This window comes from Strix aluco, chromosome 15 (genome assembly GCF_031877795.1).
Source record: "Strix aluco isolate bStrAlu1 chromosome 15, bStrAlu1.hap1, whole genome shotgun sequence".
Lineage (NCBI taxonomy): Eukaryota > Metazoa > Chordata > Aves > Strigiformes > Strigidae > Strix > Strix aluco.
The window spans coordinates 5,510,315-5,525,080 of NC_133945.1; the positions used below are offsets into that span (position 1 = coordinate 5,510,315).

At 40.6% G+C, this 14,766-nt stretch overlaps 1 protein-coding gene across 5 annotated transcripts in view; it reads left to right on the plus strand.

Moving 5' to 3' along the window:
- CREBBP (CREB binding lysine acetyltransferase) overlaps positions 1-14,766 on the plus strand; it is a 97,848-nt gene that overhangs the window by 50,718 nt on the left and 32,364 nt on the right. For 3 of the 5 annotated variants that reach the window (XM_074841432.1, XM_074841435.1, XM_074841436.1), the window contains 9 exons: positions 5,151-5,393; positions 6,017-6,116; positions 6,592-6,738; positions 7,200-7,317; positions 9,986-10,178; positions 10,313-10,366; positions 11,651-11,775; positions 12,407-12,595; positions 14,088-14,507. In XM_074841432.1, coding sequence (XP_074697533.1) covers positions 5,151-5,393; positions 6,017-6,116; positions 6,592-6,738; positions 7,200-7,317; positions 9,986-10,178; positions 10,313-10,366; positions 11,651-11,775; positions 12,407-12,595; positions 14,088-14,507 — 1,589 coding nt within the window. The remainder of the gene's footprint in view (positions 1-5,150; positions 5,394-6,016; positions 6,117-6,591; positions 6,739-7,199; positions 7,318-9,985; positions 10,179-10,312; positions 10,367-11,650; positions 11,776-12,406; positions 12,596-14,087; positions 14,508-14,766) is intronic. The other 2 variants (XM_074841433.1, XM_074841434.1) reach the window with 2 other exon arrangements.

Genomic DNA, 14,766 nt, shown 5'->3' on the forward strand with positions numbered 1-14,766 from the left:
AGTGGCAATATGTGAGAGAAACAACTGTGCAGACACCAAGGTCAGTGAAGAAGGAGGGGGAGGAGGTGCTCCAGGCACCGGAGCAGATTGCCCTGGCAGCCCGTGGTGAGAGGGCAGGCTGTGCTCCGGCAACCCACGGACGTCATCGGTGGAGCAAATGCCCACCTGCAGCCTGAGGAGGACCCCACGGTGGAGCAGGGAGATGCCCGAAGGAGGCTGTTGACCCATGGGGAGCCCACGCCAGAGCAGGTTTGCTGGCAGCACTTGTGACCCCTGGGAGACCCACGCTGGAGCAGTCTGTTCATGAATAGCTGCAGCCCCTGGGAAGGACTCACGTGGGAGGAGTTCCTGGAGGACTGTCTCCTGTGGGAGGGAGCCCATGCTGGAGCAGGGGAAGAGTGTGAGGAGTCCTCCCCATGAGGAGGAAGGAGCGACAGAAACAGCGGGTGATGAACTGACTGCAACCCCCAACCCTGCCCCCCTGCACTGCTGGGGGGGAGGAAGGAGAGAAACTGGGAGCAAAGCTGAGCCCAGGAAGAAGAGGGGGGCGAGGGGGGGGGAGGTATTTTAAGATTTGCTTTATTTCTCATTGCAAATCAGAGCAGAGCAGGGTAATAAGTTACTTTCCCCAAGCTGAGTCTGTTTTGCCCCTGACGGTAACTGCTGAGTGATCTCCCTGTCCTTATCTCCACCCACGAGCCTTTTGTTATATTCTGTCTCCCCTGTCCAGCTGAGCAGGGCAGCGATAGAGCAGCTCGGAGGGCACCTGGTGTCCAGCCGGGGTCAGCCCACCACAGTCAGACTGGAAGGTGGAGTTGTGAACATGAAGCTAGTCTCTCCTGTGTTTTTCCTTGTAGGAAAATTTTAAGTGTAGTGAGGAACAAGCTGGATTGAGAGAGAGTAAATTTTAGACAACTAATCTTCCTTTTAAAATGTGGTTTTAAAGAAGACTGGGCCAGAAATTCTGGAAGATGTGGACTTGGGGATGAAGGGTGGGAATCTGATGAGGGAAATGGAAATAGGGACTAGGAGCTAGCTGGCTGAGGGAGTAGGTTATTGAGCATGGGCAGAAAATGAAAGAAGACCTGGATGTTAGAGAGTTTGGGGCCTGACCCTTTGTAGAGAAGGAGGGAGCTCATTGATGCACAAGAAACGTGTTCAGAAAGAGTAGGCAGCAAGTTCTTCACTAGAGCCCATTTCTTGTGAAAACTGGAAAAATGAAATCCAGTGTGCTCAAGTCCTGCTGTCAGTAACTGTAAAATCTGCAAACAAAATGTCTCTTGTGTTTTGAAGTGCTGGAAATCATACATGATGGTGACCTACAGTCCGGTATCAGTTATTCCACTGAGCAGCCTGATGGATGGTTAGCCCATGGATTGAGAAGTTCCGTTTATTGACTACCATGATGCTATACTGTGAATGCTTTTAGTTTAATGCTTAACAAATAAAAAATAAGATGGCATTGCTGGTGAAGTTTAATACTGACACTTCCTACCTTTAAGTTGCTCATAAAATCTTTACTTACCCCAAGATTTGATTCATGATACAGCCTTTAATTAAACAATTGTGTACACTTACCTTTTGTACAGCTGCCTAGTTCGGGGTGCAGGACAGGCTTGTGCTGCAGTGAGTCAAGATCACCAGCATAATTTTTTGCTCCAGCCACTTTGAGCTAGAATGGATGTAACGAGCAGAGTGAGGAGCTGCAGGACAGAGCATTTGAACACTCCTGAACAAATACCAGTTACAGAATTCGAAAGCAAAATGAGAAATTTAGATGACTTCTCAAAAATGGATTAACATGTTGCTTTCACTGGGGTGGTCAGGTTAGAGAAGTGCTGTGCATTCATACTTAAAGTGGCATTAGGAGTCTGAGTTTAAAATAAATTCTGATCAGCTGGTTCCCCTCTAGAAGATGTGAATGAAGTTTCATTAAGGCAGCATTATCTACTTTGCACACTGGAACAGAAGTCCTGTAGATGACGTAGTGTTTGATCATCTAGGTTACATCTTAATGCCCAAGAGGGCCTAATCAGGACTGTTCAGGAAATTCTGGGGCTGCTTAAGTTCTGCTTGTTTGAACTTTCATTCTTAAGATACATAAACACATGTGACTTTAACAGTGGGACATACGGAGCTCAGTTGTCTTTAAAGCATTTAGAATGTGAGCAGTCCTGTACAGAGTTGTCTTCCCACTGGTAGCTTCTGTCATGAGCTCATCAATGTCTGAAGCATCAGTTCAATAAAAAAAAAATCACAGTAGATGTTGCTTCATGTAGCAGTGGCCTAATGTGATAATTCCTCTTTGTTTTAGTGGTGTATTTATTTTAATTTACTTGATTTCCTATGGTATCTGCCACAGAAAGGACTGCATCTGCACTTGATCTGTCCAACATGGAAATTTAATACTCTCTTCTTCCATCTTCTTGTTCAACAGATTGAGATAATGTCATGCATTTGTATAAAACCAGTGAACAGACACAAAAGAAAAAAACCCTTCAAAACCAGATTCCTGATGTTGTGAAAATAGTTATTACAGTATGCTAGTAATTGAGTTATAAAATATAGAAAAACCAAGTAGTTCGAGCCACTCAGTGTACCGCTGGCTATATGAATGTAGTCTGTCCCCTAATAATAATACTTCAGTTTGAAGTGCTGAAGCAGCATTTGGCTGTTTACCAGCTTCAGTGAGTTTTGCCTGCTTGAATAGGTACGTGCACACGTGGAACTTTTTGGAGATCATTAGTCTTTTCAAACTGCAGGTCAAAATAGCGGTCTTCATACCTTGTCCCCTTGCGATAACGGTAGTACTTTTACAAAGAAACAGTGGGGCTTTTTCTGGTTAGAATAGACTCACTCTCCATGTTGTCACTTTTAAAATTACATTCAGGCTGTCAACTCTGACAAATACCCAAACTGAGGTTTTATAAGTAGCCTTTGGTCTGGGGCAGAAATAGACACCTGGAGATCTGATCTTGCTTAAGTAGACTTCTCTAGAATTGGCTGGATTGTGGTTCCTAAAGCTGCTGTAACACAAGGGCTGAACTTGTTCTTCATAGTAACTGATATCACTGCCAAGGCTCAGCCCAGAGCCGTGGGCAAGAGGTGGTTGACTTCTCCAAGCTCTGCCTTAGCTTCAGTGTGAGCTTCAAGCCAAGCTCGCAGTCCTCAGAAGATCAGTGCCGGTTTTCTTCCCCAGGGATGGTGAGGAGTGGTTAAACGCTTAGCTATCCTCGGTAGGATGGCTGAAAGCCTTTTTCCTGTTCCCAGCCTTCAGCATCACCTGTGGTCATTCTACTGTCTCCAGAGATGTGCCTCTGATTTACAAACACCACTGAAAGCACATGGGGGTTTTTGTGGTAACTTTTCCAGAGAAATATAATCCTCTTTCTCTAACAAGCTGGAATTTTTATTGGCTCCTGAATCGATCCTCTGCTGTCACAACAGCCTCTGAAGCCTTTTGAGTTCCAGGGTACCACAAGTTTTGTGCTATTTAACCTTTCTAGAGACTTCCTATTTCTTGGCTTGCACTAGTTTAAAGGCATCTTTCTCTTAGATTGTGTGATTTCAGAGTGCTGTGTGCAAGTCCAACAAGAAATTCATACAGTTACTTTCTATTATGTCTTTTTTAAATGAAACTGATAGGATCTCAGTCAGCTTCTGTCTTTGTTTTTAAACTTGCTTGGAAATGATCAGTAAGTTCAAAAGTTATTATGAATGTACCCACAGAGTGTAAGTAATGTAAGCCCAATTTCCATGGTAAAGCCAGTGTTGAAAATACTGTGGATTGTCCTTGGGGGAAAAAAATGATGTTTTCTGTGGGGCTGCTTATTCTGGAGAGGGAGATCTCTGAATATGTTTATTTGTAGTTCTTTGGCAAACGAGATCAAATTGAATTCTCATCTGGAGAGGGAAATCCTGGACTTTGTAATGTGTGTGTGTTCTCTTGGATGGAAGTTGAAAGCATGTGTATCTTTTTCAGTGATTCTCTGTTTCCATAGTGGGTAAGGATTTAAGAAAGCCTGGATAATGCTGTTAATGTCTCAGATGGCTTGTTTTCCTGATTTTATTTTTTTAACCATGTGTGTCTCCTAATATTTCAATAAAACAGCTATTGTTCCCTATATTAAAAGCTATTATTGTGCTATGTTTAGCTCACAAATTTGTAATGCACATTATATATTTAATTACTTGAGGGGGAAAATGTGAAGTATGCATTACTTCTACCAGAGTCTCAGTTATCAAAATGCAGTGTCTCTGTAGTGAAGGATATACTCAGTCCGTCATTCACAATGGAACATGTTATTACTTAGAACAGCAGCTAAAATGAGGACCAAAAAGCAGATTTTATTCACTTCTGGGTTTAGTAAAAATTACTTTTCCCTGTTGTTTCCATTTCTTGACTATGATGGAAATGACTCTTCCATATATCTGTGCAGTGAGAGAGGTTGTGGTGGTCATAATAGGTTAATGAATACCTAAATATTATTATCTAAATTGTTTACCAAAACCTGTGGCAGGCTCATCCCCTTTCTGACTCTTCAAATTATTTTAGATTTTGTCAGTACAATCTGAAACCCACCGGGGCTTTTCATATCTCTGAATAACTTGGGTTTTAGGGTAATTTGGCCTTCAGAGGATTCATCTAGTGACTGCTCAGAATGAAAATTTCTACCAACAGATCTTCAGTATTACCTTTGTGTCCAAGGACACAGTATTCTGTGATTTCTGCTGAACTCAGGATCTCTGTTCTGGAGCCAAATATTTTGACCTAAAATGGGATTGATGGGAAAGAGGGAAGTAGAAGAATTTTTTTTTTTTTTTCCCCCTTAGTCTACTGTCCCAAGCGTGAAAATCCTATTTAGCCTTATACTGGAGCCTATACTTTATGTATATTACAGTAATTATGGGTTTATCTGCCTGAAGTTTACAGTACGTCTCTCTAGACTGCATGTATTAATTGCTAGGGTGGTTTCTGTCCTGTAGAATCAAAGGCTGAGTTTCCCCACTTGGCATCTTGGGTGTCATTCTGTCCTTTGGCAGAAAAATATATACCATATACCAGTATGCATGTTCTGTTGATTCTTGACATGATTTGTTTTATCATTTGTCCTCACTGATTTTCAATTTTCTCTTATCCTTTTTTATAGCCCTTTTAGGGTCTCCAGCTGGTGGAATCCAAAATTCCATCGGTTCTGTTGGCACAGGCCAGCAGAATACTCCATCGCTAAGTAATCCTAATCCGATTGACCCCAGCTCCATGCAGCGAGCCTACGCTGCTCTTGGACTGCCGTATGGCAACCAGCCTCAAACACAGTTGCAGCCCCAGGTACAAGGCCAGCAGCCAGCACAGCCTCAGGCTCACCAGCAAATGAGGACCATTAATGCATTGGGTAGGTGGAAAAATTACTGAGAAACTAAAGTGTTAAAATAAACTGAACTGTTGAATTTTTAGGATAGTCTAGTATTTCACTTGATCAGATTAATGGCTTTCTGTTCATGTTGATTAATAACTTAAAATTACACTACAAACACTACCATTCATTTACTTTTGAATATTAGAAAGCTTTCAATATATTGCCTCTGCCAGACAGCAGCAGTTGTAGTTTCTTTTAAAATATAGTCCATAACTTATTGTTGTCTGAGGTGATTAGACAGAATTGCTGAAGGATTTTGGTTTAACAAGTATTTCACCTGTTCTAGCAGACAGTTCTGTCTCAAATGCTAATTTCTTTCTGGAACTTAATTGTTAGCATTATCTTCTCTGAACTCATCGTAAGAATTTATGAATCTTAATTTTTAGCACACTAGTTTTTGTAGAAAAGATTGTTCAGACTGAAAGTAACTTGATTCCATAAGTAGCTACGTATATGCACCACAGCAGATATTATCATAAAAGTGCTTATCAGATAAGCTGTTTCTTTCGTTAATCAGTTGGGTCTGTAAAGTGTAGTTTTGCCATGTTGTTGTCAAAATTGTGAACTGGGTACCAATGATGTTTAATTTTGTCCCAAAGGAGCCAACCAGATGAACCTTCCCGCAGGAGGAATAACAACAGACCAGCAAGCTAGTCTAATTTCTGAAACTGCTCTTCCAACATCCCTTGGGACAAATAAGTAATGCACATGTTTTCATTCTTGCTCAATTAAACATTTATTTACATGCCTATGAATGTAAATAAAGAGCATGCTTTAAAAACTAATTGTGTTGGCGTGGAAATGATCAGTCACATCTATGGCTACGCTCTTCTTTCTTTCCTATTTCAATTCTGTATCTACCACTTTGTTCCTCCAGAGAGCCCCAGAATATTTAGTTGTTTTAAATGAATTCCCAAAGGAAGAATATTTTGTATTTTCAAGTGTACAAATACCTTGACAGTTGTGATTCTTTATCATTCATACTAAGTCTTGTAAACTCCTGAGCTTTGCTGCTTTAGGCATTGCAGTTTGTTGATATCAACATTTCACTTAGAGAATGTTTGATGCAATAGCTAGAAGGGATGAAAGCAATTACTCAAAAATTGCTTCAGGCATCAAACAGACAACCAAACTCTACATTCTTGTACTGTAACAGTCCCTTTTTAAATTTTAGCCCACTAATGAATGATGGCACAAATTCTGGCAATGTTGGAAACCTCAGCTCAATGCCAACGGCTGCGCCTCCTTCTAGTACCGGGGTAAGGAAAGCATGGCATGAACATGTCACTCAGGACCTGCGCAATCATTTAGTGCATAAACTGTAAGTATTCACCACTACTGCATATTTTTCCTGAACGTTTTTAAAGAATTTCAATACAGCAGTTCTACTATTAAGCTGAAAAGTTGTTGAGAAAGCTTTATCAGTAATGGTTGTCTAATGCTGGGCCACTGAGGATGAGCTGTTACCTTTAACCCTCCAGTTCATTCTTCATGTTCATTAAGCAGCGGGCATGAAATTAGTTTATATTCCTAGTAAATTTGCTCTGCTGTAGTAAACAAGACTCTAGACTGTTAAACCTCACATTTTTTTCATCATTGTATTTGCTATAATCTTGTGGGAAATAGTGCAATATTGATTATTTTTTTTTTAATGATGTTGATGTGCTTTTACATATCTGATGTATAAGGGAATGTCTGGGGTGAATATCATAAAGTTGTATTGAATTTTTTTTTTCCTCTGAAAAATTTTTCTTTTATTTTTTTTTTTTTCCTTTCTTGTAGTGTCCAAGCCATCTTCCCCACTCCTGATCCGGCCGCACTGAAGGACCGCCGCATGGAGAACTTGGTGGCTTATGCCAGAAAAGTGGAGGGAGATATGTATGAATCTGCTAACAGTAGGGTATGTTCCTTCAGCTATTCAGTATGTGTTAACGAACAGTAGTATCACAAATCTTAGAAGCATAATGAAAACCACAGAGAATCATTTCACTGTTCTCTTGATGAGGAAGGTCATGCTCTCTGTCTATGACAGTGTTTGTATAGTCCTAAGCCATCTGATTAATGTTACTCCAAGCTAATTCACCTCCCTCAACTCCATGAAAACTAGACAACATCGTCCCAGCCCTATTCGCATTACTCCTGAGAGTGTGATTGACGTGCATGAGGACTGGAACACAGCTTGCAGTTCTTGATACTTCCCTTGCTGACTTTCTCCCCTCTGGAAGACTGTAAATAGTCATTTTAAAACTTCCTTAATGCCTCTTTACTGTTGGAGGTTTTCTCTAGGACTCAGTCCTGTTATACCGCTTACCTTTTACCTGCACTGTTGGAATCATTTCTCCTCTGCTCAGCAGCACAGAGTGATTTGCCTAAGCCACATAGCTGTTCCACGTCTCAATAAGAAGTCAGTTTGCTTGTGTTTGTCCTTGTGCATGGGAAACAAGACAAAATTCCTGTTCATGTTTTTTGCTTTGTCTGCAAAGAGGTGTCAGTTCAAATCTCTTTTACTCAGAGGGAGCAAACCCCTGTTGATTGACATGGTGAGGATACTATTTCATTATGACACTGTGGTAATTCCACCCTAAAGGAACCACTCCCTGCAAGTTTTCATCAGGTAAAGACAATGTTAGTAGCGTCAGTAATAATAGCTAGTGAGGTCTTACCTGACCAGAATCTTGAGGTCCTTCCTTTATAAGGTAAGAGGATCTGACGAGAGTAGTTGGTGGCATTTGAGGTGATAATCATCCAGTAAGACAGTAACATTTAGTCTGCCTGTTTCAGACCATCTCCCAGAAGAGCTGAAGATGGGCTCCAGGTTTTATTTCCTGGAGGCAGATAGTCAGTGGCCATACTGCTGCTGTGTCAGCGTTGGTCAGTGACAATGTCATATTCTCCTTGTGGCTACCAAGGGGTTGTTTAGTAAGGAAGGCTTGTGTGTGATAACCCTTGATCACCCTGGCAGCTTTAGAGAACAACTTCAGAGAGAATGAGGATTTCATAGACATACATGGGCATCTAAATACCTTCTTGGTAAGGATGGATGTAGTAGACGTCTGGCTATAAAATTAAATTTCTTCTCTATGCTAGACAAATACTCATAAGTATCTTCTCTTCACCCCATAAAACAGCTGTCAGAGCCTTGTTGCCAAAAGTCTCTTTTATGGGAATTCATCTAACATATTTGGCTCCAAGCAGCAAACTTGGAAGAAGGGGGGGGTAGTTTAGAATGTATTAACGGTGCTGTGTGGAACTGCAGCCTTTTTGAGAAGCATCAGTTCTACTTTGACATTGAAAAGCAGATTAGTATGAGGCATCATTGTAAGCAGTTTGACATTGTTTTAGTAGTATGTGTTCCTCGTGAAGACGTTCTTTTTCAGGAATCCTTGCAGTGTGAAAGTAGCACATTATTAAATTTATAAGTAGAAAGTTATAGGTGAAGTGTCTTGAGCAGGAGGAAGGAAGGGGCTGTAGTGCTTTTAAGTTGGACAGCAGAAAGCGTCTGCACTGATGGGTGTTTGAGACATTTGGAGAAGGGAAGTGACCTAAAAACAAAGCTTTATATTGCGACACTGGACTTTCTTAACAAGGCTGGTGAGGAATACCTATCTCATTAGTTTTCCAAAATTAACTCAATCCAACTGTAATAACAAATTCTAGTTTTGATGAAAATTGGATGAAGACAAAATGATTGCGGGACAAGCATCACTCAACCTTTGCTCCATGTAACACTGGGTTTTAAGAACATAGGTGACCCCAGAAAAGAAATGTAGCCTTGAGGGTTTGTGGGGTTTTTTTGCCTTTAACAGTTGCAGAATCTCATGCACTTGGCAGATGTGCGTCCAGCAATTGCTGACAAGCGAAATTGGCTACCTTGCTGTGCACTGTGACTGTCGTATTTGATCTGTTGTCAATGTGGATTGAGTAAAATGGATTTTTCATCTTGTACAGATCTAGTGTTTAGTTGTCTGTGCCAGTGGACTATTTTTCACTGATTTCCTCCATTCCTTTGGGCTTTTGTCTGTTTTTGTTTATTCCCTGCAATGACTGTCAGTAGTCAGACTCTTCAGGAAAAGAGTGGTTCCTTTCTTTATGTAAAAATTGATCTGTCTTTAACATCTGTCTCCTGAAGTCGATTTAATGTAACTGTGTTGCTGGGGTCATCTTTTTCTTTTGTCTGTGGATTAGTGGAAATAATTATTATGAAAATAACACTTAAAAATCATTAACACTTAAACTAAATCACACCTTCCTGTTGTTTTTTGTCCAAGCAGCAGACAACCTACAGTCTTCTCCTTTGTCTACTGATACACTCAGAGTAGATACAACGGATAGCCATAAAGCCAACTCTCATAGGTGTTTTCTGGAAGCTTTGCTTTTCCTTTTCTGCCTTAAAGCACTGATGAAACTGTTTCAATTTAACAGAGTTCTGAAAAGAAGTATTTCTTGTTTAAATAGGCAGGTTTATACATAAAAAGAAAAAAACAAAACACCAAACCCCACAAGTGACTACATGAGTTCTGTTGCTGCTTTCTTATACTTGACGCTGAGTACTATTTTTTCTTTTTTAGGATGAATACTATCATTTATTAGCAGAGAAAATCTATAAGATACAAAAGGAACTAGAAGAGAAGCGGAGGTCTCGTCTACATAAACAAGGGATGTTGGGGAATCAGCCAGCCTTACAGACCCCAGGGCCTCAGCCCCCTGGTATCCCGCAGGTGGCTGCTGCCATGGGCCAGGCACAGCCCGTGAGGCCGCCCAGTAAGTACCCCTGTAGGAGATACTTCTACATTTTAGCTGTAGCTCTGCACAGTTTGTGTCCTTGGGCTCTCATGCTAATCCTGAGGTTGTATCTTCAATTGATTTTTGCTGACCGTTCTTCTGTTGTGTTGCAGATGGGCCTATGTCCATGCCAACCGTGCCTATAAGTCGTATGCAGGTTTCTCAAGGTAACTATTGTTTTCCTCTAATTGCAATTTGTGGGTTCAAATTACCGTTAGGGGGAAAAGCTGATCGTCTGTTTTTCTTTTGGAGTTGGGGTGGGAGGAACTACTGGGTCTCCCTTTTTTCAGCAGCATTCTTTGTTGTTGTTCTGTGGCAGGAACTGTCTCAGTTGTATAGTTTAAATGTATAGTTTAAAAGTCTGCACATCCAGAATACTTTATTATTGCTGCTCTGCAAACTGTCTCAATATGTGCTCAATACTTTGCTAGCAGTTGGGAAGTAATTCAATCGGTCCTTTCAAAAAGAGGAGAGTGCAAGCAAGAATACTGTGGATGATCTCATTTAAAACACTAATGGGGGGGATGTTGCCATGTTTTCATCAGTTGTTTAGCCAAAAACACACTCGTAGGTAGAAACTTAGTACATTAATCTTAGAATCTGTATAACTAATGATACTCTTTCTTGATTTCTGATGCCGAGTGCATCTAAAAAAGCCCTGTAACTTGTTCATAGCACTGATGGTTTGCCATCGCTCATTTAGGCTGCTGTGGACGCATGGGTGTTGGTTTTTTTTTTTTCTGAAAAATACAAACCCATAACTTTTAAGTGCTTCAGCTTCCTCCAGAAAAGTGTCCCCAATTATTTCTTGATTGAATGTTAGTAGTAAATTGAAGCTTGTCTTGAAATGACCTTGAAAAGTTACATCCTTTTAAAATTCAGTAGAAGAAAAAGTTGGTAGTGAATATAGCTCCATAATTACTTATTTATGTATTTATTCCTGTTAGAAAAGTTTGGGTGTTTTGAAAGCAATAAATGTTTTTTATGAAAGGCACAACAGCTTTTTAAGCATATTGTTAGCTTTTGTCGTGATAGGAGACTAGGAGTTGCTTTCATATATGCAATATGTATTTTTATCATATTTACTTAAAACATTTCAGTGAGGCCTGAATAAGACATTGCTGTTTCAAGGCAAATACCTGATTTTAAGAAACGATTTCAAGGTATTAGTTAAAAATAGCATCCTGTCTCTACAGATCATCCACGCTCTTCATCTTTTGCAGTTTATTTTAGACACCAAAAGTTACATTTCACCCTAACTGGTATTCTTCTAAACATTTCTTGCACCCCGATTTGTCTCTTAAGCTAAGTAATTTGAATAAAGTTAAAGGAAAAAAGATGACATGGAGGTCAGGCAAACTTAAATCATAATAAATGTGAATTTTATAGTAGAGTATACATACATAATGATGACTTGTTTCTAATGAGTTGTTTTGGGGGTGCATTTGCAGGAATGAATCAGTTTAACCCCATGTCCATAGGGAATGTACAGATGCCCCAAGCACCCATGGGACCCCGTGCAGCTTCTCCAATGAACCATCCTGTACAAATGAACAACATGGGCGCCGTTCCTGCGGTTCGTACTTCTTGTTACCAGGTTCTTCTCAAAATTGGTTGATTACATTTAGCGGTGTTAAGGCTGATCTGAAAAGGCCATGTCACAGAGTAGTACTGTAAATTGTAGGATAATTTCATGGAAATGCACCAAGTCTGCCAGGCTTTTATTGAGGCGTTTGTTTTCAATATTTATGTGGGTTTTAAAAAAAAAAAAAATCTTCAGAGAAGTAGATGCCAGAGATGCAGTAATCTCCAACAATCTGTGGAAGGGCATAGTTCTTTCAGAAACTGTGCCTTCACAGTATATATACCTTCTTTATTTCTCCATGAAAACATGTTTTTATTCTTTAGAAAAACAAAAATATTTTCCATTTCACTGGTTTATCTCTGTTAGCTCAGAGAGCAAAATGGGAGTTTTAACAATCTTAGTAGAGTTTGGTTACCTGTTTAAAAATAACTTTCTCATGAATACTGTGGAACAAATGCTAAAGTTAACATGCTTATGCCCACTTCCATTTGGTTTACCAAAGCCAGTTTTTTCCTTTTATTTTTTTGGCCTATCTTTTGGTTGATTACATTGAGGGTATTTTCCTTTGTCTCGATATGCAATACTAAATGGTAATATCTTTAATTTGGGTGTTAATTTTTAGATGGCAATGTCTCCTTCCCGAATGCCTCAGCCACAGAACATGATGGGAGCTCATTCCAACAACATGATGGGTCAGGCTCCTACCCAGAACCAATTCCTGCCCCAGAACCAGTTTCCAGCATCCAGTGGGGCTATGAATGTGAACAATGTAGGCATGGGTCAATCAACAGCCCAGGCCGGGGTGGCACAGGTAAGATGTATCTTCTAGCAGTTGAGTTATTTACTGTTAATTATTTTCTTCTATTTTATTTTATTTATGTGTGTGTGTGTTTACATTTACATTGATTGTTGATTGTGGTCACCCCTGACTTTGGGGGATCCTGAGGTATATCTGCCTTCTTCATAAGCTCTTACATAACCTACCTATGTATGCTAACTGGGAGGCAACACCCTGTAATTCCTGATTTAAATTCTAAAAAAATGCATGCTGATGAGATTTTTAGGGGGAATATCAGAAGATAGTTTATGGGACATTTATGAGCATATGCTCATATAAGGTCTTTGTGTGGACCTTAGTAGCTAACTTTAAATCAAGAATTACAATAAAGTGGTTGGGGAAGATATTTTTAAATATGTTTTAACCTCTCTACTTCTGAACAGAAAGTTGTTGGTTTTTTTCCTGTTTCTGTTATAGTAGCAGTCGGTGAAGTAGCAGTTGTGCTTACGATGCCAATGTATATGCTTTTCCACAGGGAGAGGCTTGTTTTTTAACTCAGAGTCCAAGTAGTTTAGGTTCATTGAGACCTCCAGAGTTCTCTAGTCCAGCCCCATTCTCAAATGAGAGAGAATTTAGATCAGGTTACGAAGGGCACTGTTGAATCAAGTTTGGAGTGTGTTCAGGATGGAGCATCTACAGTTTCTTGGGCCCTGGCTCAGTTGTTTGACCACCTTTGTGGTGAACTTTTTTCCCTAATGCACTTAGTTCAATAAAACTGACTATGTGCAGGCAATATAGAAGTATGTTTTAAATTTAAAACCTTATCTGCAGGAAACTATTAATTGATTTAGATTTCTAAGAGTAAGAGGTACATCTGAGGGTAGAGTATTCTTTTTTATCACTAGTTATCTGATGCAATCTTCAGTGAAATGTATAGTTTAAAAGTCTGCACATCCAGAATACCTTATTGTTGTTGCTCTGAAAAACAGATCCACAATTTTCTTAAGCATCTGGAGTAGTCTAATTAGAATTAAAAAAACAAACAAACAACAAAACAAACCCCCTCTTAAGTCTTGCACTGTGCAGTGGGGCAGTCATTAACTGTGTTGAACTGTCTTCTGAAGCAGGGCTGCTCTAGAGTCCTGGCCTAAAATGTGTATTTGCTTGAAACCATTTTGTATGCAAAGTGTGACCTTTGCCCAGCTAATGGTATGATTTAGAGATTGTCTGCCTGTGGTTTTCTGTGTTACTCAGATCGTGAGGATTCCCTCTCTGTGCCAGTAGAATTAACATAAAAAGACACGCTTGGCACATTCCGGTCTAGGAGCAAGGTCTTTGACTAAGCTGATGAAAATGATGAGAGAAATGAGAGCATAGTCATTTGCAATAGCAGCATTTGTTTATAGCTGATCTCGTGTTTAGACGTATTCTGTTAAAGAAGACTTCTTCAGTGCTGTGATTTAAAGGATAAGTGTGAGTCCCAGAGTTTTGGGAGTCACACGTCTGTAAGAGAATCTCTCTCTAGCAGGGGCAGGTTCCCACTGCTGCTCTTCCCAACTCCATGAACATGCTGGGACCGCAGAGTGGGCAGTTACCGTGTCCACCAGTGACCCAGCCACCTCTACATCAGACTACACCTCCTGTGTCCACCGCTGCTGGGATGCCACCTATTCAGCACCAAACCCCAACTGGAATGACTCCTCCTCAGCCAGCAGCACCCACTCAGCCATCGACACCAGTCTCATCTTCAGGACAAACACCAACACCGACACCGGGTTCTGTTCCGAACGCGACACAGACACAAAGCACACCTACGGGGCAGACTGCGGCACAGGCTCAAGTCACACCGCAACCACAGACCCCAGTTCAACCCCAGTCTGTGCCAACCCCACAGCCATCTCAGCAGCAGCCAACATCTGTGCAGGCACAGCCACCTGGCACTCCAGTAAGTACCAGCTAGTTGCATTTTTCTTGCGTAGTGGCATTCCACGAGAGTTCTCCCTGCGTATAGCAACATGTTGTGAATGTATAGAGCCCATAGTTGTCAATAGTAGCTTCTACTTAGACCAAAGGGTTCATTATAGAGATGTGTGAAAATGTGTGTGTTCAGATGTTCTCAGCATTGTTTGAAGGAGGGGGGCATGTTGAATGACTTGGAACTGCTCAAAGTAAAAATGGCAGCAGTGTGCAGAAAGATGAGGTGT